The 22,817-nt window shown below is 34.5% G+C and overlaps 2 protein-coding genes across 3 annotated transcripts; one reads left to right on the forward strand and one right to left on the reverse strand.

The window, feature by feature from the left end:
- Positions 1–934: 934 nt before the first annotated feature.
- On the reverse strand, positions 935–11,658 carry LOC134282671 (uncharacterized). Of its 2 annotated transcripts, none has more exons than XM_062765074.1 (7): positions 11,526–11,658; positions 9,367–9,601; positions 8,799–9,058; positions 7,237–8,240; positions 6,838–6,960; positions 6,233–6,377; positions 935–5,870 (listed from the first exon to the last, which is right to left on the reverse strand). In XM_062765074.1, the coding sequence occupies exons 2-7, from the start codon at positions 9,485–9,487 to the stop codon at positions 5,865–5,867; spliced, it is 1,659 nt and encodes a 552-aa protein (XP_062621058.1). In that variant the 5' UTR covers positions 9,488–9,601; positions 11,526–11,658; the 3' UTR covers positions 935–5,864. The 2 variants fall into 2 exon arrangements, with proteins under 2 accessions (XP_062621058.1, XP_062621057.1); XM_062765073.1 differs by having other exon boundaries at positions 6,166–6,377.
- Positions 11,659–15,048: 3,390 nt separating this feature from the next.
- Positions 15,049–22,543, forward strand: LOC134282672 (glucose-6-phosphate isomerase-like). Its single transcript, XM_062765075.1, has 17 exons — positions 15,049–15,336; positions 16,215–16,305; positions 16,982–17,119; positions 17,661–17,795; positions 18,069–18,212; positions 18,439–18,510; positions 18,893–18,937; positions 19,125–19,178; positions 19,309–19,369; positions 19,698–19,777; positions 19,866–19,949; positions 20,302–20,464; positions 20,561–20,637; positions 20,775–20,903; positions 21,137–21,212; positions 21,874–21,940; positions 22,095–22,543. Exons 1-17 carry the CDS (start codon positions 15,200–15,202, stop codon positions 22,213–22,215), a joined length of 1,674 nt encoding a protein of 557 aa, XP_062621059.1. The 5' UTR covers positions 15,049–15,199; the 3' UTR covers positions 22,216–22,543.
- The last annotated feature ends 274 nt before the right edge of the window (positions 22,544–22,817 follow it).

The following is a 22,817-nucleotide window of genomic DNA, read 5'->3' on the forward strand; positions in this document are numbered from 1 at the left end:
TTTTCTTATACATGTTTCTATGTAAAACCTTGTTCGGCCATTGTGGTCCCGTCCTATCCCTGGGGGTCTTGATTTGAACAAACTTGAATCTACACTACCTGAGGATGCTTCCCTATAAGTTTATCTTTCCTAGCACAGTGGTTCTTGAGAAGAAGAATTTTAAAGAATTTTCCTATATATTTCTATGTAAAACTTTGATCAGCCATTGTGGCCCCGACCTTACCTCAGGGTCATGATTTGAACAAACTTGAATCTACACAACCAGATGATGCTTCCCTATAAGTTTCATCTTTCCTGGCACAGTGGTTCTTGAGAAGATTTTTAAAACATACCACCAAATTTTCACTATTTCTGAATTATCTCCCCTAAAATAAGGGTGTGGCCCTTCATTTGAACAAACTTGAATCCCATTTACCTAAGAATACTTTGTGCCAAGTTTGGTTAAAATTGGCCCAGTGGTTCTTGAGAAGAAGTCAAAAATGTGAAAAGTTAACAACAACGACGACAGACAACAGACAAATTTTGATCAGAAAAGCTCACTTGAGCCTTCGGCTCAGTTGAGCTAAAAAGCTTAAAGGGGGGAGAGTATAACTGCAGTTCAAAGGTAGAGCACCTGCACAGTTATCGAGAGGTCCTGTGTTCAAATCATAGTCTAGTGTACATTCTTTCCCACCTGATATATCCAAATAACTAGTAATCCAAGTTGACTTTTCTACTTCAAAGCTTAAGCTGACCTTTTACTTACAAGCTTAGGATGACCTCCTTCTTACTTGGATCAACCATGTTTGCCAATTCAAAAACATTCAAACCTTTTAAAGTAGTTGTTTAATGAACAGACATGCAAATTACATCCGATAAGGCAAAATACTTCATATAGTATCGACAAATTAGTCCAGGATCTTTTGAATGATAAATGAAAATACACAACTTTGCACTGCAACTTTATTATTATTGAATTCATGTTTATCTAACTCTCCATATTATTGTAAACTGTATGACCTGCATATAATACTATTATTTGTGTATAAACATAAACAAAAATCAAACAATGGAGTAAAATAAATTGGATAAGCATAAAATATGCAAAAATAATGTTCCAATCAAATTATTATTGAAACATATACATTCTTTAGCACATAGGTCAAAATGATTTGGTTTTGACAGGTGTTATGAATTTTGACAACTTGTACAAAATAATTGCTTTTGACCTTGAAATCATCTAATACTTAAATCTGACTCGTAGAAAAGTAATATTGAAATGACACTACTAAGAAAACAATAATTGCAATAAATATTTAAAACGAATTTTGACTGTGACAAATGTGCAGCTTATTAATTATTCAATAAACTTACTTTTAATCTCATACATTCTAAAATCTTTGCAATATAGCAAAAATTACACTAAATTGTCTCTTTTTGTTTTGAACTACATATATATGTTTTTTCTGTTTATGTGAATTTTCAGTGAATTAATATCAGTCTTAATTGCATTCTACAAAGTGTAATGAATGACAATGAACAGAAAAAAAAACTAGCAGGATCCACCCAACTATCAAAATTTTAGCAATATTACATTGATCAGAAGCATATTTCAAGACATTGTTAGTAATCATTCATTTGCTTTACACCTTTTACAACTGTAACTTGACAGACATACAATCTACAGGTATCTCCCAATTACAGTTAAATCCTGCTCATTATCTGCCTGTACAACGTGAATATCTCCTATATCATTCACTTATATAGATAAAACTCAAATATCACACAGTGACTGTCATCATATTTAGCAGTAACCATTTTTTTTAATCATCCTTTTTTTGTCTTCTATTTCAGTCACACACTAATACAGTAAAATATGCTTACATGTATAATGAAGTACCATTGCTAGCTTCACAATAAATTTAAAATTCAAGGGGGAAAAATCACTTCACTATATGTGTCAATTCATTTTAAACATGTTCACTTTTAGCATGTTTTATTGTATAGGATTCCAACTAATACATATATATCAAGAAGCTTGGCTCCAATCCCCCTAATTTAGATAATAAGATATTGGGGAAGATATTTTTGAATGACCTATTTTATGTGTGTTTACAATATAACTACCCTGGTATGTTCCTTGAACCAAAGCCAGGTCAAGGTTATCTCTACTTTTAATATAGAATTTATTTATAATAAAACTACTTTGCTACTACATGTAATTCATTTGAAAAATATATCAACCTTTTTTTCACCCTCAAACTTAAAAAAGTTACACATTTTACAGGTATTAAAAATAATAATAATAATATCTAGTGATCGGGTGATACGTTGAACTGTAAAAGCACCCTTAATGTAATAAAAAAAAATATGCAAAGCACCCTGATTTGCATTCATTATGAACTTATCAAAGATGAAAAGTTTCCCCGTACAAAACCTTGAGACAGATTACCTTTGTAAGCACCATGTAACAGTTGTAATTCATTTCAATGATGATTGATAAGTAAAAGTTATAATCCTGAATGCAAAATGAACAAGATCAAACGTAAAAGGAAATAAAATGTAAAGTTACTTAACAGCATTAAAAGATCCACAGTATTATTTTTATACCCTGACACATCGAATGCGAAAAAACCCCATGAACTTAATATCTATAAATCACACACCTCCAACTAACGGGATATAAATAGATTTTTTTTTTTTAAATCAAGGTTAATACAAAAATACATTATTACAATGAAAATTGCATTTCTCATTTTCATGTCTCTTTAAATAGCAGTCACCAGAAAAATTTAAAGAACTCGATTTCTACAGCAAGGGAACAAAATGCTATGCATTTTTAAATAGCACAAATACATTCTGGAATTTATTTATTGCTAAAGTGTATTAATAAATAGCACTTAGTGATCTGCATAAAAAATTTTTAGTTTCCTTAAAAAGAATTTATGAGCTCAATTTATTTTATTGACATTGCATTCACGCTCCCTAAGTTTACAACTCCTATTCAGTGAATTATATGTATACTTAAGATGTCTCATCTCTTTAGGGACAATTAGGAATCAAATGAAGACTACATTTTTTTTCTACAGAAAAAGGTGGGAGGGATATACAGTGGAGCCTCATTTATCCAGACACTTTGGTTTCTAGTCAATTTGTCCGGATATGTGAAGCGTCCGTATACCTGAATCATCAGTTAAACAAGACAAAATAACATTTAAAAATTCTGTACCAACAAAAAATTGTCTGGATACTGCTTCAGCATCCGGATATCTGGGGTCCGGATATCTGAAGGTCCACTGTATGCCAATTTGAAGAGGCCGTTTTAAAATAATATTTCCAATAGTTTAATTGCCAATTATGAAACAAATTCTGACTACTGAATTGGTTGAACATCACCTCCCGCCTCGATCCCCTAAATGAAAACCCTTATTTCTCAAAAACCACTCAAGTCAAATCCAAACCTATTATTGTTCAGGGGGAAGGGGGAAAGGTTATTATGACAGAAGGTGGAGAGTTTACAGAGAGACATTTAACAGAAAAGTAAATTGTACCATCTACAGTTTACACATACATGTTTAATACATGTACATATATCTCTATACATATGAAAAGGAAGATGTTTCTATTACATCTCCCCAGATTGAATTTGAGTTTAAATGATTATAAATAAAAGACTATATGAATATGTTCACCTGACTTTGAAATTCCATTTGGCCAGCATATAAGAATTATCATCACAACCTGTTGTCACAAACAGCATGATATAATACAATCACAAATAGCATATTTCTCATAGATCTATAACAGTACATCGTAAGTATTTGTAAATGAGCATTTTACTAGAAATGTCAAAGTGAAAATGGGAACAAGTTTCCCTTAATTAAGTAAAAATCAAAAACTTAGCAACAAGAGAACAAAATTGTAAATCAAAGCTTTTTGGCAGAGGAGAATGTTTAATTTCACCATGCATACATCAGTCTGAGAAAGGAGATGTCATGCTGCAGAGAAGTATTGCAGTAATAATACATGTATGAGAACCAAATATAATATGAAAGCTGAAAAAAGTTTTAAAAATTAAGAATTCAAAAATACCCGGTAATGAAATTTTGGCTTGATCTTGATCTAGGAATATTGCTGAAACTGAAAGGCATCTATATCAAATATGAAAGTAATGTCACACGGCATCAAAAGTTAGTTTTTTTTTGTTTTATATAGAATGTGTTTGAATATTTATACTTCCTACATATGGGAATATGTAAAGATGTATATGCATGAGTTCGACATTTTATTACATGTACCTTTTAAAGCTGTGTAAAAACACAACACACAGCAGTGTTTAACTTAAAACATTATTCAAAAACTTTTTAACAAGACAGCATGTTTGTGAAATTCAACATCCCTTGTTATATTAGCAAATTCTTATAGAAGCTATCAGATTTACTTTTGAATTGTATAACTTTGACCTTTCATTGAACAAATTGCTAATAAAGTATTTCATATAGATCAAGAGTTTTGCAAAAAAAAGTTAAAATTATGAATAGTTGTTCAGAAAATACTCAAAGACCAGGTTCAATTTACCCCTAATATTCGATCTTAGCAGACAAAAATTAAATACTGAAAAGTTTTAAAAATAATGAGCAATGAACAGTTTAAAATTTCAAGCATTCTGATTTTTACAGAATTGAACACAATAATACAAATGGCAAGAGGTTTACGTTTGTCTCCTGTCCAGGTTTAAATTTATGGCCAAAAAAAGGTGTGCAAGCATTGCTAAGCAATAGCACATAATATGCCCATCAAAAATATGGGTTATCCTTAAGTACTTCAGGTGCACCAAGACTGAACATAAGTCCACTGACAATGTTTGAATGATGATAAATGGTATCTTAATATGAAGGCATGACTAGCACTAAGAAAAACACTCACTACTAAATTTTTTTTTCAAAGATGAATTAACATTAAAGATTTCATGCTTGATAAAAACATTTTCAATTGCTCTTGGTAGAGGTGTCAAAACATGGAAATTATGCAGAAGTGTTCACTCCAATGTAAACATAGGTATCATGAATGTTTGAGCTTACTACTTTCCATACATTTGATTAGACATTTTATTTTGTAATGTCTGTGGTAGATAACATATAATGTTAATACAGAATTTAAACCAGACATCAATTATATCACATGTACCAGACTCAGACACACTTCATTGTAGTAGCATGGTGTTTTCTAACGACTTCATACAAGTAAGTAAAAGGTCCATATCATGACCACCTTGTTGGAAACTTTGTGGACATTATAACATATCAATTTCTGGCAAGAAATCCACTTAAAAAATTGGTTGTCTAAACCTGGTCTTATGCCTCAAAAAGTAAAAAGAAAATTGACATACACTTGAAAAAACTAACAGACAGAATGACAAATTTATGAACAAATAGGTTAAGTCCAAAACCATAATACAACCCATCAAAAGATGGTCATATGTATAAAAAAAAAAAAAAAAAAAAGCACACATGTATTACATAATAAAAATGCCCTGAATATCATAGGGATAAAAATAATATCAGCAATTCAACAGAAGAATGTAGACATACATTTATATTGCATTTCAACCTGCTACAATCAAATTAATACTGAATATCAAGGTTTTGAATAAAGGTTAATGTGAGATTGAAGCATCATTGCTAAGTGGTTCTTGTGAGATTGTGGTATCTATGTCGAGTGTTTCATGTTGGATTGGGGTAAGCTTGCTAGGTGGATGGTGGGCAAAACTTCAGCAATGGTATCAAAATAAATCTTCTGTCTAGGTTATTCTTTAAGCATTTTCCTCTGTTTGATCTCCATTTCTCATTTGGTTGAACTGAATCCATGCATACTCTGAGAGGCACCTAAACCTGGAAATGAAAAACATTCTTGCATATGTAGACAGTCATGTAGCGCTAGACAAAATGATTGTGTCTAGCAGATGTTCACTATTAGCCTACCGGGATAGCCCCCAAGATTTTTCTTTTTTTTTTTTTGTTGCAAAAATTATGATATGAGGAGACTAAATATGAAATACAAGTCACAAGATTTAAAATTTTGTGCAATAAAAATTCAAACATAAATTTTTGTTACTATTATGACTAAATTTTTCATCAAGTGGAATAAATACCTGGCTAATAAAACTAAATAAGGTGATATAAATACCTGGCCAAGGTGTACGATTAGCCAGGGGATCACTCCACTGCATGGACACTGGACGGTGAACTGGTACCTTCTCTGGCTGCTTCTGATTTGGAGTCCCTCCCTGAATAGTTTGTGACCAGGATTGTTTGGGGGGCCAGGTGTTGGTTGAGTGTTTGTCATGCTGCCCCAAAACTTTCTGATTGTCTGCATCCTCATCACTGCTTCCACACGGACTGGAAAAAAATGCTGGGGTTACTTTTTTTGTTGTGTCACGCAAAATTGACTTACATACAAATATGATCCATTTAATTTATGTGTTCCAGTTCATTTAAAGGGTATGTTTAATTTTTCATTTTAGCATACTTTTAAACAGCTGCAGATCTGTTGATCACATTTCTGAAAATTTTGGGATGGATAACAAGAGGTAATTTCAGTGAGATACAAATCTACAGATAACTTTTAAATGCTATTAGTAAGACAAAAAAATTCCTGGATTTTCTTCTTAGAATTATTAAAAACATCAAGACAAGTCAGCATGGGCATGTCAATAATGCTTAGAGATATATGTATTGGCATTTCCATGCTATTAAATGACATATAATTTATCAAATTTAGTTTTCGTGAAAATCTTCCCGCCTAAAGATGACAATAATATAGTCAGAGTAATTTGGGTAGAAAAGAAAATAAACATACTTTGCTTCTAATGCATTCACAAGGTCCAGCCCCATGGCAAAGAATGGCTCCCCACTGGAGGAGTCGTCAGACAGGTCGTCAGAATCCTGGAGGGCAGACCAGCTGCTGTGTAAAATGTCAGAACTGTCAAGATAAAGAAATTATTGTCAATCACAAATGACATTTATCAGAGCAACTTCACATCAAATCTCCAAAAATGAATATTTAAAAAAAAATATCAACATTTCAGTTCTAGCAAGTCAAGGGGAATAACTCAGAATATCAATTCATATAAACATAAGATCTCAAACACTGTTAATTTTAAAATTTCTTTCATTAAATAATGCTGTCAAAAGTTAATGCAAATATTTTCGTTCATTAGATTTCAACACACACTACCACTTCACTGATGTAACTCACCCTTGAGATGAAGGCAAGCTTTTGGTTACCCAGGGTCTATATTTAGGTTCAGGATATCCCCATGGAAATCCTGCTGATGGATGACCAGTGCTAGGCATATTCATGAGATGTCTTCCGCCTAAATAAGGATCCTTTGAGTATCGTCTTGGGATGGTGGCACTGTGATGTCCGCCATCAGGAGAACTCGCCAGATGACTTGATGGAAGACTTGAGCGATGAGGCCAGGTGTTTCCTCGAGCCACACCTGTAAAATCTATCGACCCCTCTGACCTTCTCTGACCTTTGACCTGACCTGCTCTCGAGCTGTCATCACTTCCACCAGGTGAGGGTGTCCTGGAAGAAAACCTGGAAGAGAAGCCGAGTCCAGGGGAGGAATTCCGAGACGGGTAAAGAGAAGGCACAGTCAGGTGATTTTCATGGATCGTCTGCATCTGAGTACTCGGTGCAACAATCCCTGAGAGTAAATTCACAACAGAGTCCAGCTCTTCTTCAGTGGCAAGAGGGTTTTTCTCTTCCAAGTCTTGTGTTGTGATTTCTGGCAACAGAATACCATCATCTATAGATGCTGGTACAATGTTTGGTTTCGTATTTTCTTGAACAGGATCAAGTCCAATTTGCACCAAAATTTCTGGTTTGTTCAGCACCTGACTTTGCCCCTGTAAAGTTTCTGTACTTGGTTTCTCTAAATCTACGTAAAAGGCACTATTACCATCACTCTCCACATTTTTCCTCTCAAATAAGGAAAAAAATGAAGATTTTAAATTTTGTTTGACTGGAAGCTTTGGAGAGGCAGATGGACTCTTCTTTTTGGAGGAAGAAAAACTATGACTTGGGGAATCCCTTGCCACAAGGTCAAGGTCAGTCATTTGTTGAAGAACATCTTTGGTATCTGTGGTTTTGTATTTTTGGACTAGTTTGTCAAGCAGTGATGATATGGTGACAGAACACAGCTGATGGTAGTCAGACTGCACCTTGAGGAACAATAGAACACACTGACATAGCACCTGTAAAAAGAATAATAGAAATGTAAATCTGTATGAATATTTCTAATAATACTCATCTCATGCTGACAGTCTGTTGAGTGCTTATTCATGATGCACTTAAATATACATATACAAATTTATGTTTATTGTAGACCCTTTCCCTCTTATGTATATGTATATTGTATTTCATGTGTATGATCATAATCATTATAAACATTTTAACAATGTACTTTCTTCTTGCCCCATGACAGCCCATAATTGGTCAATAAACGAATTGAATCGAAATGTAGATGACTTTATGTGGGAATATAATCTGCTGGTTTTATGTTACTGTCCATATAAATATGTTGGGTTGTTCAAGTTCATGGAGGGCTAAGCTTCTCCTGACCTTCCACCATCTTCGCTAGCCAGGGGTTTCAGATACAAAAATTTACCCTAATGCCAAAGGTTGTAGACTATATTTCAGATCAGAAACCCTTGGCTAGCAAAGATAACCTTCGGCCAACTTGATAAAACTTACATATTTCAGTGGACAGCCATTAATGATCCTAATAAGTAATACTGGAGCAGATTCCTTACCTGTAAATGAGACTTGGTTTTCTCCACACTTTCCAGTGACTCTAGATGACTCCTAAGGCCAATCAAAAGCTTCTCTATCTCTCTCAGTTTTCCAGAAGGATCAATTCCATTGCTGCTAGTGTAAATGAAGCTAAAAGCTTGACTGGTCTCCAGCCCCAGATAATGGTAGTCAGATTCACACAGACTGTTACAGAAGGAGTCCACTAGATGGGTACCAGCCCCATCAAACTTCTTCCATACATCCATATACTCAACAACCCCTAGAAATAAAGCATATTATTTAATTATTCATTTTTATTATGCTTTAATAGTGAAATGTGTAATAGTATCATTGTGACAATATGTCAAATTTACTTTATCCTATTGTATACTGGCCCCTGGTTTACAATCTTTCTCTTTTTCTGTCTAGGGCCTCTAAATTAGGCTTTAATAACACCAAACTCTTAAAAAAATCTTTTCTTCAACCCTACTGTTCTAGCTTTTACTTTTCATCAAATTAGCTAGTATATTGTAATATAAAATTATAATTAAATGTATGAAATCAGACAAATTCAGGATAATGCAGTACCTTCATAGCAATTTTGCAGAGTCTCTTGGAAGGATTTCATTGGATTTTGAATCAGTAATTTGGATTGGCTGTCTGCAGAAAAACTCCTTCCATTTCTAACATTTCTCTTATGGCTCTCCATCTTTAGGATATTTTGCAGAAAAATGCATGAAGAAATTCCTTAACCTCATTTTCTTTGAAGCTTAAAATATGGCTGGACTCATCCATAAGTGTGTGATACTGCAGTGGTTTTAAACTGATTTTAAATTAAAAAGACATTTATAAGCAAATAAGCACTGCAAGCAAGAGAACAAATCTAAAAGAAATTAAAATAAGTTTATGTTACACTAAACAGCTAAAGATTAGACTTAGCCAGCGCAGTGAGCGTCAAAGCGACGCTCGTCACTACGAGCTCTTAAAGCAACGCCTGGGCGAAGAGAAAATTTGAACTACTGCACATTCATTCAGTAGATTTTTTTCTGCAGTAATTTGGACCCACAATGCATCATTTCGTACCCAAAAGCTAAAGCAATGTTCTCGCGATAATAACAACAAACAAGAGGCCCAGGGGCCACAGCGCTCACCTGAGCACATCGGGCTTGAATTTATCCCCCCCCCCCTCCAGGCGTTCATCATTTGAACAAATTAGAATCTACACTACCTGAGGATGATTCCATATAAATATCACTAATCATACCTTTGAAGTACTTGAAAAGAAGATTTTAAAAGGTTTCCCTATATATCCCTATGTAAAACTTGGGTTGGCCATTTTGGCCCCACCCTAGCCCCGGGGGTCATGATTTGAACAAACTTGAATCTACACTACCTGAGGATGATTCCACATGAGTTTCATCTTGCCTGGCCCAGTGGTTCTTGAGAAGAAGATTTTTAAATATTTTCCTAATATATTCCTATGTAAAACAAGGGTCGGCCATTTTGGCCCCACCCTTGCCCCGGGGGTCATGATTTGAACAAATTTGAATCTACACTACCTGAGAATGCTTCCACATGAGGTTCATCTTTCCTGGCCCAGTGGTTCTGGAGAAGAAGATTTTTAAAGATTTTTCCTATACATTCCTATGTAAAACAAGGGTCGGCCATTTTGGCCCCACCCTTGCCCCGGGGGTCATGATTTGAACAAACTTGAATCTACACTACCTGAGGATGATTCCACATGAGTTTCATCTTTCCTGGCCCAGTGGTTCTGGAGAAGAAGATTTTTAAAGATTTTTCCTATATATTCCTATGTAAAACTTGGGTCGGCCATTTTGGCCCCACCCTTCCCCCGGGGGTCATTTTTTTAACAAACTTGAATCTACACTACCTGAGGATGATTCCACATGAGTTTCATCTTTCCTGGCCCAGCGGTTCTGGAGAAGAAGATTTTTTTAAAATGCCATTAATTTTTAACAAATTCATGATTATCTCCCCTTGGAAAAGGGCGTGGCCCTTCATTTGAACAAACTTGAATCCCCTTCACCCAAGGATACTCTGTGCCAAGTTTGGTTGAAATTGACCCAGTGGTTTTTGAGGAGAAGATGAAAATGCAAAAAGTTTACAACGACGACAACAACAACGACGACAACAACGACGACAGACGACGGACAAATTTTGATCAGAAAAGCTCACAATGAGCCTACGGCTCAGGTGAGCTAAAAGCTTAAATAATAATCTTGCCTTGATTTAATGAATTTATTGCAGAGAAATTGTCAATAAAACAGTTCTTCAGTAAAATCAGCCCTGTTCAGGCTTCAGTTCGGTAAAGCAACATGCATACAACGTCATGTGAGAGTCCTAGATGCACTGAATGTCACGTGCAGTTTGACAAGCCAGATTTAAATGAAAACTGAATGAGTATCTGCGCTCGCCCTAACGGTCGCATCATCAACATATTAGGAAATTGACTACCAAATGGGGGATAATTTATAAATGACATTTGGTGGGCTGTGCCCAATCTGATAAATGTTAAACTTTAGTTTATGTCTTCAAACGTCATAGTATATGATTAAATCAAGGTGTGAATTTCTACGTAAAATACAAAGAATTTCATAATGACAGTGACTTTTTGAAAGGTTTGCCCACTCCACATGCTCCACTTTTCTCCGTTTGTTCATGCTGACTAATTTTCTTGATATTTGGCAAAATAAATTGGTTCTCAAAATAAGCAAAATTGAACTTACTGTTAGCAGTTCAAAAGCCCTTGGGTGGGTTGTTAGGCTGCTGGATGGAGGACTATATTCCTTGGATCCTATCTGTATCTATCAAATGACACTCTTATGAATAAATTTAACATAACTTGATCATCAACATCCCAAGACAGTTCAAGACTGTCAAGAAGCAAAAATGTTTTCTGCACCGGAAGTTGTATCATCCCCTTTGTTTGGTTAATCTGTACATGAAATATTTCGTTCTTATTTTTCTTTTAAAGTAAGCATTTACAAATTATTCAGTTTCATTTATAATTCCATTTTGCAATGGTCCTGTTTGAATTTTTAAAATAAAAACAATTCAGAGATATATTCCTTCCCTTGAAATAAGAAATTTGTTTTAAAAGAAGTTTCACGTGCGACAGGAATAGAAATACAGTGAAACCCCGATTTCACGGACACCAAAACTTTTGCTTGCATGGACTCTATCCTGAACTGATATTGAAAAGACAGTTAATTCTAAGTATAATTGCGTGAAATTGCCTAAAAGTACAATGGGAAGGGGTTCATACTCACTCCTCTAATAAACAGACTCAAAAATTTTATTGACAAGCAAAGGAAAAGAAAACAAGAGGCCCAGGGGCCACATCGCTCACCTGAGCAATTGGCTAGGAAAAAGCATATATCAGATCAGAACTGAAAGTTTACTGAGGGGGGTGGGAGGGAGCTTGAATTTTAAACCCCCCCCCCCCCCCATGGGGGTCATGATTTGAACAAACTTGAATCTACATTACCTAAGGATGATTCCCTATAAATATCACTAAGCATGGCTTTGAATACTTGAAAAGAAGATTTTAAAAGGCTTTCATACATATTCCTATGTAAAACTCTGATCGGCCATTTTGGCCCCACCCTACCCCCGGGGGTCATGATTTGAACAAATTTGAATCTACACTACCTGAGGATGATTCCACATGAGTTTAATCTTTCCTGGCCCAGTGGTTCTTGAGAAGAAGACTTTTAAAGATTTTTCCTATATATTCCTATGTAAAACTTTGATCGGTCATTTTGGCCCCACCCTACCCTCAGGGGGTCATGATTTGAACAAACTTGAATCTACACTATCTGAGAATGATTCCACATGAGTTTCATCTTTCCTGGCCCAGTGGTTCTTGAGAAGAAGATTTTTAAAGATTTTTCCTATATATTCCTATGTAAAACTTTGATCGGCCATTTTGGCCCCACCCTACCCCTGGGGGTCATGATTTGAACAAACTTGAATCTACACTACCTGAGGATGATTCCACATGAGTTTCTTCCTTCCTGGCCCAGTGGTTCTTGAGAAGAAGATTTTTTTTAAATGCTATTAATTTTTCTCTAATTCATAATTATCTCCCCTTGGAAAAGTGTGTGGCCCTTCATTTGAACAAACTTGAATCCCCTTTACCCAAGGATACTTTGTAGCAAGTTTGGTTGAAATTGGCCCAGTGGTTCTTGAGAAGAAGATGAAAATGTGAAAAGTTTACAACAACGACAACGACGACGACGACAACGACAGACAACGGACAAATTTTGATCAGAAAAGCTCACTTGAGCCTTTGGCTCAGGTGAGCTAAAAAGTCAGCTAGAAAGAATTTTTATGAGGGGTGAACATTCCGCTTTCCTTTACAGATACATGTACAACGTATATGATTTTTTCCTTGGTTTCGCGTGTAGCCGAGATAGTGGATCATACATGTTTGGATCTAATGGGTCTATAGGGAATCCTGTTACAATGAAGCGCATTGAAGTGGTAAAATTCTCCGTTTGGATGAAAAGTTCTGAGTCATGTTTTGAAGGTCAATTATAACATAATGACACGCCCATATTTTTAGAAACGAGAAAGTAATATTCGGCGTAGTTTTAGGACATCCCATTCTTCGCCACAAGCATCATGAGTTACACTGAAATGGAGCTTTAAAAAAATAGAAGAGGGAGTTAGATACTCCCCGCTTCTGTTAAACACAAATTGCAACGAATATATGCATATTTTTTAACTTATCCATGTCTATTGAAGTTACCACAACACATGTTTTGGTCGAACACGTGTTTACTCGGTGTTTATTAGATCCTCAATTTCATTGGCTATTATATTTATGGAAAACCTGTTCTACAGGTATTTGAAGAAACAACTTGACCGTTTTATCAATTTCTAAAGAAATGGGCGTGTCAAAAGATGACAATAAACACTCTAAATATAGCTCAAAACGTTCCATTCGAACGGAAAATTTTACCACTTCAATGCGCTTCATTGTATTAACATCCTTGGAATTTGTGGAATTGTTTAATGTAGGTCTACGCAGTGGAGTAAATTGAAAAAAAAATAAAGTTGCTAGGATTCCATAGAAAATGCATACGTCTTTAAGCTGATAGAAATTAAGAGTCGTACACGATCCATGAATCTTGGAAAGTAATATTGAGAGCTTTCGATGAAGAAGGAAATAATTAAGACATGGTAAACCCCATCCCCCTAAAACACATATAAATTCAAGGAATTTATAGTCGACTTGAATTATCCAAGTGAGCTTGAAATAGAATATTAGATAGATTCTGGCACAGCTGTTTCAAATTTTGGATATTTTACAAGAAAAAGACGTTAATGGTAACCTAACAAACCGACGAGCTTTATGATAAACGTGAACTGATGACTTCAACTTTTCAAAAGTCAGCTTCCCTTACTTATGTAGCAATATACCCTTATCACCTGTAAACTGGATCTATCAGCCTATCAATTGATATGATTCGTAAGAGCATGCTCGATCTACATATGAACACTTCTTAAAAAGAGGTAAGGTATTGACAAACAAATTGATGAAACAAGGATATCACCAGTCTCAATTGAGGTGGGTCCTATGGCCTAATCATTTCGCAGGATTTTTGAACGGCAGCGGATACAATGACCTAAGTCCTTAAGACCTACCCCCCCCCCCCCCCCAGTAATTGTGGTCAACAAATACAACCTATCACTGAGTCTAAATTTATGATAAATGACGTTTTTCATGCTCATTGTTAGTCCATTATTAATTTTACACACTGAAATGCCTACGGGTTTTCCCATTTTCCCAGTCATGACAAGCCTCTATAAAGGAGTACACATTGGGTACTTATGACCACTGGAGGGGATGATCACGTGTCCATGGCACCCGATCCAATCTCTGATATTTTGGAGGTACGTGTTTGCTCTGCTCCTGATTTTTATAATTTAATTTAATGGGCTAGCTTTCCCAGAGTTTGAATAATACATACTGTTCGTTATCTCAGTGTCTTTCATCTTTCATTTAAAAAAGACGGTAGAACCCCCCCCCCCCCTCCTCCCCTTGACCTTTCACCTTTAGATCTCAGAATTAATAGGCCTATTGCCAGTATTGGTTTTCTTTGAGTCGTTTGGAGTTATGTTATATTGTCTTTCGGTTTTAATAAAGGAACTGACAAACGGATCCAAATTAACTGCACCCCTTTAGATCCTCCTTCGATTGTAGTACGCGGCCTTAGGTAAACATCCAAAACCTCCCGAGTTAACTTCCGAATGACTCAAGGTGATTTGAGAGGAAGCCGGTGACAGGAAAGAAACAGCTGAAGCAGGACAAGTACTTCAAGTAGCAAGAAGGAAGAAAACAGCAGAATACAGTGTCAACTTTCACTTTGATCATTAGCATTTATTGAAGAAGATGGCAGACATCAAACGAGCGCCATTAACTTCGGAGGCAGCCTGGAAAGAGCTGCAGAGTTATTACGATTCAAAGGGATCCAAGTTAAACATGCTGCAAATGTTTAAAGAGGATGCATCTAGATTTGACACGTTCAGGTATGAGTAATAAGCAATAGTCATGTCAGAGTACTTGAAAATGACAACAGTGCTTGTAGATGATACGCTTGTACTTCATTGTTTACATGTATTTGAATATAAATACAGGATGATGATAAATTATAAAAGATGATGTAGACATCATAGGTTCCTTCTTATCCTGTGCCTCTGATAAAATCTTGAAAATTTATTGGTTGATGAGAATACTTTATTTTACCATGTTATGCAGTGCCTTAATTACCCACATAGCATTAATATGCACATGCCATGCTCGGTGTGTTGTTTTAATTTGAACACATTAAGGAGCCTAATAGCTTAATTTCACATAAGCATCAAACGACATCACAGTGTGAACAAATGGTCACAGGATGTTTTGCTTAGAGAAAGTGAACGTTGTTAAAAATCTCCAACATGATAATTTTTTTTAGTAGATGCAAATATGCTTTACTCAATATGCATTTTGTCAAGAACCCTAAATATTCCTGTATTACCCCTATGAGTGTCTACATGACAAATAAAAATCTCCAATCGACCAAATTATATTCTGCTGTCCATTAAAGTTTTCTGGGATTTGTGTTTGACTTATCAGATAAATCTTGTCTTATGGAAATCACCATTGAAACCTACACCCCGTAATCCATGTTTGTCAAAGCATGTAAATTATTCAGTAAGTTTGAAATGTCCACTAGTGTCTGAGAAATTTCATAAAGACACTTAATGTCAGATGCAGGGGTGTTTTTCTGTGCCTGTTTTTTACCCTATTTTCTCAATATCACATCTACTCTGAGAATTCGTGATGTAATATATACCAGGTACTAAGGGTTACATCCAAATAAGAAAATGTTTGACTTTAATCCCTCTCTATTTACATGAAATAGCCAAAAGTTAGAGACAAAAGATGGAGATTTCCTTCTGGACTATTCCAAGAACTTGGTGGACAGCACAACTATGGGGCTTTTGTTTAAGCTGGTAAGTGGACAAATGGATTTTTTTGGACAAGTGGAATTCTTTGCCTATTCATAGGTTTTTTTTTTTTTACTTTGAATTGTAATACTGCGGAATATTTTTATTTTTGGAGGTCAATACTTGTCAGCATCCTTAAATAAATGTTCTTGAGTCAAGGGGAGTAAGATTTCCTAATAAACTGGTGATTTTACAAGTTAATGTAAATGACTTAAAGACCTGTAATACATGTATTCTAATGCAATTGTTTTTGTTAAATACAGTTTGATTGGCTAAAACACTGATGTTTGAAGCAGTAAAACGAGCATTAACGAGCGTGAAAGCTTTTCATTGTGACGTCATAATAGTGCAACGCAAAAACACAATGCTCCGTGACGTATTTCATGTACCAAAATTCATCAAAATAAGACGTAAACAACAAACAAAATGCATGAATTGCATTAGAATGGGAATAACTGATCTTCTAATTTGGTATTTGCGACCGTTAATGCTGATTTAACAGTCGCAAACATCCGTTTTACCGGCTCCGCTTACGCGTCGCTGGTAAAACTCCGTTTGCGACCGTTAAATCAGCATTAACGGTCGCAAATACCAAATTAGAAGATAGTTATTCCCTAATTTACTTTCGTTATAAAAGGGGAAAAAAGACATTGAGAATTTTCTGTTTTATGATGGTTTGCAGGCTAAAGAGAGGAAAGTGGAAGAAATGAGGGCAGCAATGTTTGCAGGTGAAAAGATCAACTTCACAGAAAACAGAGCTGTTTTACATGTGGCTCTTAGAAATAAATCCAACACCCCTACAATGGTGGATGGAAAGGATGTAAGTATATATACTACCCATCATTTTACAAAATGGAAAGGAAAAGTAAAAGATTTTATTTATGCAATAAAACTACCTACATTCAAATCTCTTGATCATGAACCCAGTGGGGCTAAGAAAACAATGAGATATCCAAGGATTTGAGGTAAAATTCTTAAAGAATTAGTGGTTTGGACTTCTAGATCATTTTGATATATCCATGGTATTTGAGATATCAGTGTTTCAGATACCGAAGTTCAATTGTATAAAATTTGGAAATTGCATAAGATTCAAGGAATCTTGAAATATTGAATAATGTAGATTGGCAAATATTCACGATGGTTTTAATTTCACTATGTTCGCGATTTGTCATTTTTCCGCAAAAATCGTGAATGCTCTCATTTGTTTTTAAAAAATGTTTAAATGCGTATATGAAATTTAAATCAAGTTCTTGCAGCGTGAAAATAAAACCATTGTGATTGGTACTTTTTAAGAAATCATGAAATTTTACCACCGTGGAATTAAAACGACTTACAATAACCTATGGATTGTTTGTTTGCAGGTCATGCCTGATGTAAATGCAGTACTAAAACACATGAGGGAATTCACTGATTCTGTACAGAGTGGTAATTGGAAAGGATACACAGGGAAGGCCATTACTGATGTGGTCAATATCGGTATAGGAGGATCAGACCTGGTAAGTACATTTTACAATGTCAGTAATTTTATTAAAGTGTGATGGTTAAGCTACTTTGATTGCTTAGAGCAGATTGGTCAGTTTGTAGAGCACTGGCCTGTCTAGAGTTCAAGGGGTCATAGTTCAAATTTTTGTCTGTTTGGAAACCTCCCTGTTACAAAAGAAAATTGTGTCAGAAAGGGAGATAAATCTGTAATAACACTGTAGTATAGAAAGAAATTTCAATATGTCTCATACAGAATATAACTTTATGTATATTATTTTGAATGACAGGGACCCCTCATGGTGACAGAAGCATTAAAGCCATACAAGACAGGCCCAAATGTCCATTTTGTCTCCAATATAGATGGCACACACATGGCCGAAACCCTGAAAAAGCTGAATCCCGAAACTACATTATTCATCATTGCTTCCAAGGTAAAAAAAAAACAGTTCCAGTGTTCACATGAGGTCTTATTTAGTTCAGGATAATGTATTGATTTGCAATTAAGATATGATATTCTCTACATTACATGACGGTACTACAAATGTTTATCCATTATTAACTGCATGGTTATTTTTATGCTTGTGTCTACACAGATATTTACAAAATTTGTGTCTCAACAAACATGACTTTGTACTTTATATTGTATTTTGTTTACAGACATTCACGACACAAGAAACCATAACTAATGCCCAGTCTGCCAAAGCCTGGTTATTGGAGGCAGCAAAACAGGTAAATTTAGGGTACACACATAGTGAATTCTAGTCATTCCACATAATCTGGCTCCGAGGCCGTAAAACTTAGATGGGCTCACTTTTGATCCAGTCTCACTCTCACTTTTGATCAAGTCTCACTCACTTTTGATCTCAGTCTCACTTTTCTCTTATTTATTCTTTTTAAAAAAAGTGAGACTGAGATCAAAAGTGAGATAGTCTAAGGTTTATGGCCCTGGAAACTGATAGTGGTTTAATTGGTTATTCCGCATAGTCTGATTGTGGTTAAAATAGTTATTCCACATAGTCTGATTTGGGAGCATTCTTGTGAGATGTTGTTTTACTTTGAGTACATATAAAATTGTGAAGCAGGTAGTCAAGTATGTTTTATATATTTACAGGACAGTGCCATTGCCAAGCATTTTGTTGCTCTTTCTACAAATGCAGTAAGTGGTTGCTCTTTGACTTTTCTTGGTGTTACATAATATGTAATTGCTTATAATTTGAATAAAGTACATATTTACCAAAATAATAGAAAATATTAAATATGCATAATAAGGATAAAAATTGGATGCTAGTATTTATTATTAGATGGATTTGTACATATGTGTTTTATGTACCATTATTTTGCAGACAAAAGTTAAAGAATTTGGTATCGATGAGAAAAATATGTTTGGATTTTGGGATGTAAGTACCAACTGTTTACTTAAATTGTTCTTTCTTTCTGAATTTATGAATATAAGATTTAATCTGTGTGATAAAAATGACAAAAAGAAAAATTACATGTAAAAACTAAAATGTTGCAACTATTTAACAGTGGGTAGGAGGCCGATATTCCCTCTGGTCAGCTATTGGATTGTCCATTGCGCTCTACGTTGGTAAGTCACATGTCATGTTGAAATGATTTTTATTAGGATTTTTATTGTATACAGGGAAAATTTCACCCCTATTTTATTTTTGACCCTCTTGTTCTTGTCACTTGAATGTGAGCAAATTTGAAATTGGAATTGGGTGAATTTAAAAAATTTTCTGAAATACAATTTCCAAGTAAGTGAATTGAATTGGGCAAAATAGGTTTCAAGTGTAAAAGCACAAAAATAACATGGGGCAAAAATAACTCGATATACAGTAATAAATTTTGGTTTCCTCTTGTGTAACTTTTTAATCCTGAATTTGAATACAATTTTTTTTTCTCACTACACTTAGGAATGGACAACTTTGAGGATTTGCAGGCAGGAGGACATTTCATGGACAACCACTTTGTCAATGCTCCTTTAGAATCAAATGTAAGCTCCTAATTAAGTTATGTAATGTGTAATTTCAGGATCTGTGTGATATTTGTAATGTGTTACATTTACATTTATTATTTCTTAGATACCTGTGATTCTAGCTCTGCTTGGGGTTTGGTACAACAATTTCTTTGGAGCAGAAACTCAAACATTGCTACCATATGATCAAGTAAGCCAAATACATGTACATGTATATAAATTTGACAAGAGGAATACTTTTTAAGCTCGCCAATATAAAGTCAAGGTCTGTTATGAGGAATATTGAACTTTCATGTAAACTGCTGGATCTTACTGTAATGTTATTTGGTATAAAGCATTACATTACTTGTTGGTAATATTTGTTAGAGTAAGCTTTGAATTATTTGATTATGTATCAATGTCTGGAAGTTAAAAAAGATTTTAAAAATCTATTAAATGGCGCCTCTTTAAACAAAAATATTTGGCTGAAAATTTTTAAATGCTTTATACACTGTAAATGTATGTCATAGGACATTCCTGATACCTTACAACATCTCTTACAGTATATGCACCGATTTGCAGCCTACTTCCAGCAGGGGGATATGGAGAGTAATGGGAAGTACATCACAAGGAGTGGACAGAAATGTAATTATAAAACAGGACCCATCATCTGGGGAGAGCCAGGAACCAATGGACAGCATGCATTCTACCAGCTTATCCATCAAGGTCAGAGGTTAATCATGATTCGAATGGTCATGCTTGTTTTTCCAACATTGAATCAAAATTCTTTATTTTTGTTTGTTATACTGTTTTCTCTTGCAGGAACAAGGTTAATTCCATGTGACTTTTTAATGCCTGTGAAAACCCAAAATCCAATTCAAAATGGACTACATCATGAGGTAAATATCTTCCTTTTTGTTTTCCTTTTCAATATGTTCCTGATATAGGTATAAAGAATCTTAGGAATAAGAGGCAGATTTAAAAACTGTGAACTTTAACGATCAAACTCACCTGGATCTTAATGTTTTGTTTTCAGATTCTGACAGCAAACTTCCTGGCCCAGACAGAGGCTCTGATGAAGGGGAAGACAGTGGATGAAGCCAGAGATGAACTCGTGAAGTCAGGAATGTCACAGGCTGACATTGATCATATTCTTCCTCACAAGGTCAGTAAATAAATAGGTCATGTAAAACTAGGTTATCAAATAAATAGGTCAAGTTTAAAAGGTCTGCAAATAAATAGGTCAAGTGAAAATTTTAAAAAAAATTATGATAATCTCTTTATTAAATCTGAGATACCTCTATTAGATATGATATCAGATCATATTTATTAAAACTTTTCTAAATGCATATATGTATGGTCAATTTGAAAAAGTAAAACAAAATATAATCTTTCCAGGTATTTGAGGGTAACAGACCAAGTAACTCCATTCTGTTCCAAAAGCTTACACCATTCACACTAGGTCTTCTCATAGGTAAGTCATGAAAAAATGAAACTTAAGGACAGACGAGATGTTCCTTAATAATAGATAAAATTTTCCAAGATTTTGTCATTGAAGTATTGCTACTTTAACATGTTTACTCACCAAAATTTGAGGTACATGTATCTTACCAGGCATTTCTGCAAGATACCAGGGGTAGTTTTTCTTACATAATCCTTTTGGGAGGAAAAATAATTTTCCAATTTCAAATGTTTAAGTGTTTGGATTCTTTAAAGGCATTTAGAAACTGGTTTAGAAATCAGAATGTAATTAAAATTTTTAATATTTTTCATACATTACGAAGATATACAAAACAGATTTTGAGGAACGTCTCATCTGACCTTAAGTCAAAGCATCCTTAGGTATTGTTTCAAGTTTGTTCAAATTATATCCCTTGGGTTAGGGTCAAGCCTCAATAAGTGCTCAAAATTTTGCATATACATGTATCAAATGATAAATACAGTACAAATCTTTCCTCAGGACCAATGTTCAGAAGTGTTGAAACTTATGTGAAAGCTTCAACACATTGTGGAAATTATTTTTTTTTTATCATGAACCAATATGTAGGATGGACAGAATAGTTACTGTAGTCCTTTATCTAACCTAGTTCTATGTATATTTTTAAAAAGGTTTCATACTTTTTTCTTTCCTTTAGCAATGTATGAACACAAGATCTTTGTCCAGGGAACCATCTGGGATATCAACTCTTATGATCAGTGGGGGTAAGTTAACTTTATTTTCATATTCTAAACACTTTCCTGAAAACAATTTAAATTATAAAAAGCATGAAATCTTGAAATATAAATACCCATTATAGATTTGTGTACGTATTGCAAAATTTTGTATAAAATTGAGATACTTTTTCTGTCACTGTAGTGTTGAATTAGGAAAACAGCTAGCAAAAGTAATTCAGCCAGAACTGAGAGGAAAAGATAAGGTTTCAAGTCATGATGGTTCTACAAATGGACTTATCAACTTCATCAAGGCTCACATGTGACCTTCAGATTTTAAAACATGGAAACAAAGACATAATATAGTTCTTCAATTAACAGTTTTATGTACAATTTGATCTGAAGGTTACTGCCATATGACAGAAGGTGACACAAATATACAGTGGGCTGTCATTTGGTGCTTAGCATAGAGACACAGAAAGTAATGAGTTGAAGAATAAATTAAGTTTTAGTGTCTATTTAAAATTAATGATTTATCTATTGTTGGATTGTTATCATTTTTAAATGGTTACTGATATTGATTTGAAGGATTGACTGCAATGCATGTACTTTTTCATTTTACCGATTATTCCATTTCAATATCTATATACATTGTATATGTATTTATTATTTATACTAAAATCAATTTAAAGCTGTTGAAAAAAAAAAATGCTATTTTTCTTTCTACTTGAGTACTAAAATTATGATTTCACAAGATGTCCATCTTCACTATCTATGCATTTTCAGTCAACTTTCACTCGAATGGACCAAAAATCCTTGGCTAGTGAAGATGTAAGATGCCAAACAAACAGGCTGTGTTGGTAATGAAGTATTAATTTTCTGTCAGATTAATCAGCACATTATCTCTTGATGTACTTTACATATTATA

The sequence above is a fragment of the Saccostrea cucullata genome, unplaced genomic scaffold, assembly GCF_032062105.1.
Source record: "Saccostrea cucullata isolate Sc308-1 unplaced genomic scaffold, CSIRO_AGI_Scuc_v1 ctg183, whole genome shotgun sequence".
In the NCBI taxonomy this organism is placed as follows: Eukaryota; Metazoa; Mollusca; class Bivalvia; order Ostreida; family Ostreidae; genus Saccostrea; species Saccostrea cuccullata.

Coding starts and splice junctions, on each gene's coding strand:
- LOC134282671 (XM_062765073.1), bottom strand. CDS start 9,487: ATGGAGAGCCATAAGAGAAATGTTAGAAATGGAAGGAGTTTTTCTGCA. Junction 9,059..9,366: donor TCTGCAAAATTGCTATGAAG/GTACTGCATTAT, acceptor CTTTATTTCTAG/GGGTTGTTGAGTATATGGAT. Junction 5,871..6,165: donor TAATCGTACACCTTGGCCAG/GTATTTATATCA, acceptor TTTCATTTCCAG/GTTTAGGTGCCTCTCAGAGT.
- LOC134282672 (XM_062765075.1), top strand. CDS start 15,200: ATGGCAGACATCAAACGAGCGCCATTAACTTCGGAGGCAGCCTGGAAA. Junction 19,179..19,308: donor ATATGTTTGGATTTTGGGAT/GTAAGTACCAAC, acceptor ACTATTTAACAG/TGGGTAGGAGGCCGATATTC. Junction 21,213..21,873: donor CACACTAGGTCTTCTCATAG/GTAAGTCATGAA, acceptor TCTTTCCTTTAG/CAATGTATGAACACAAGATC.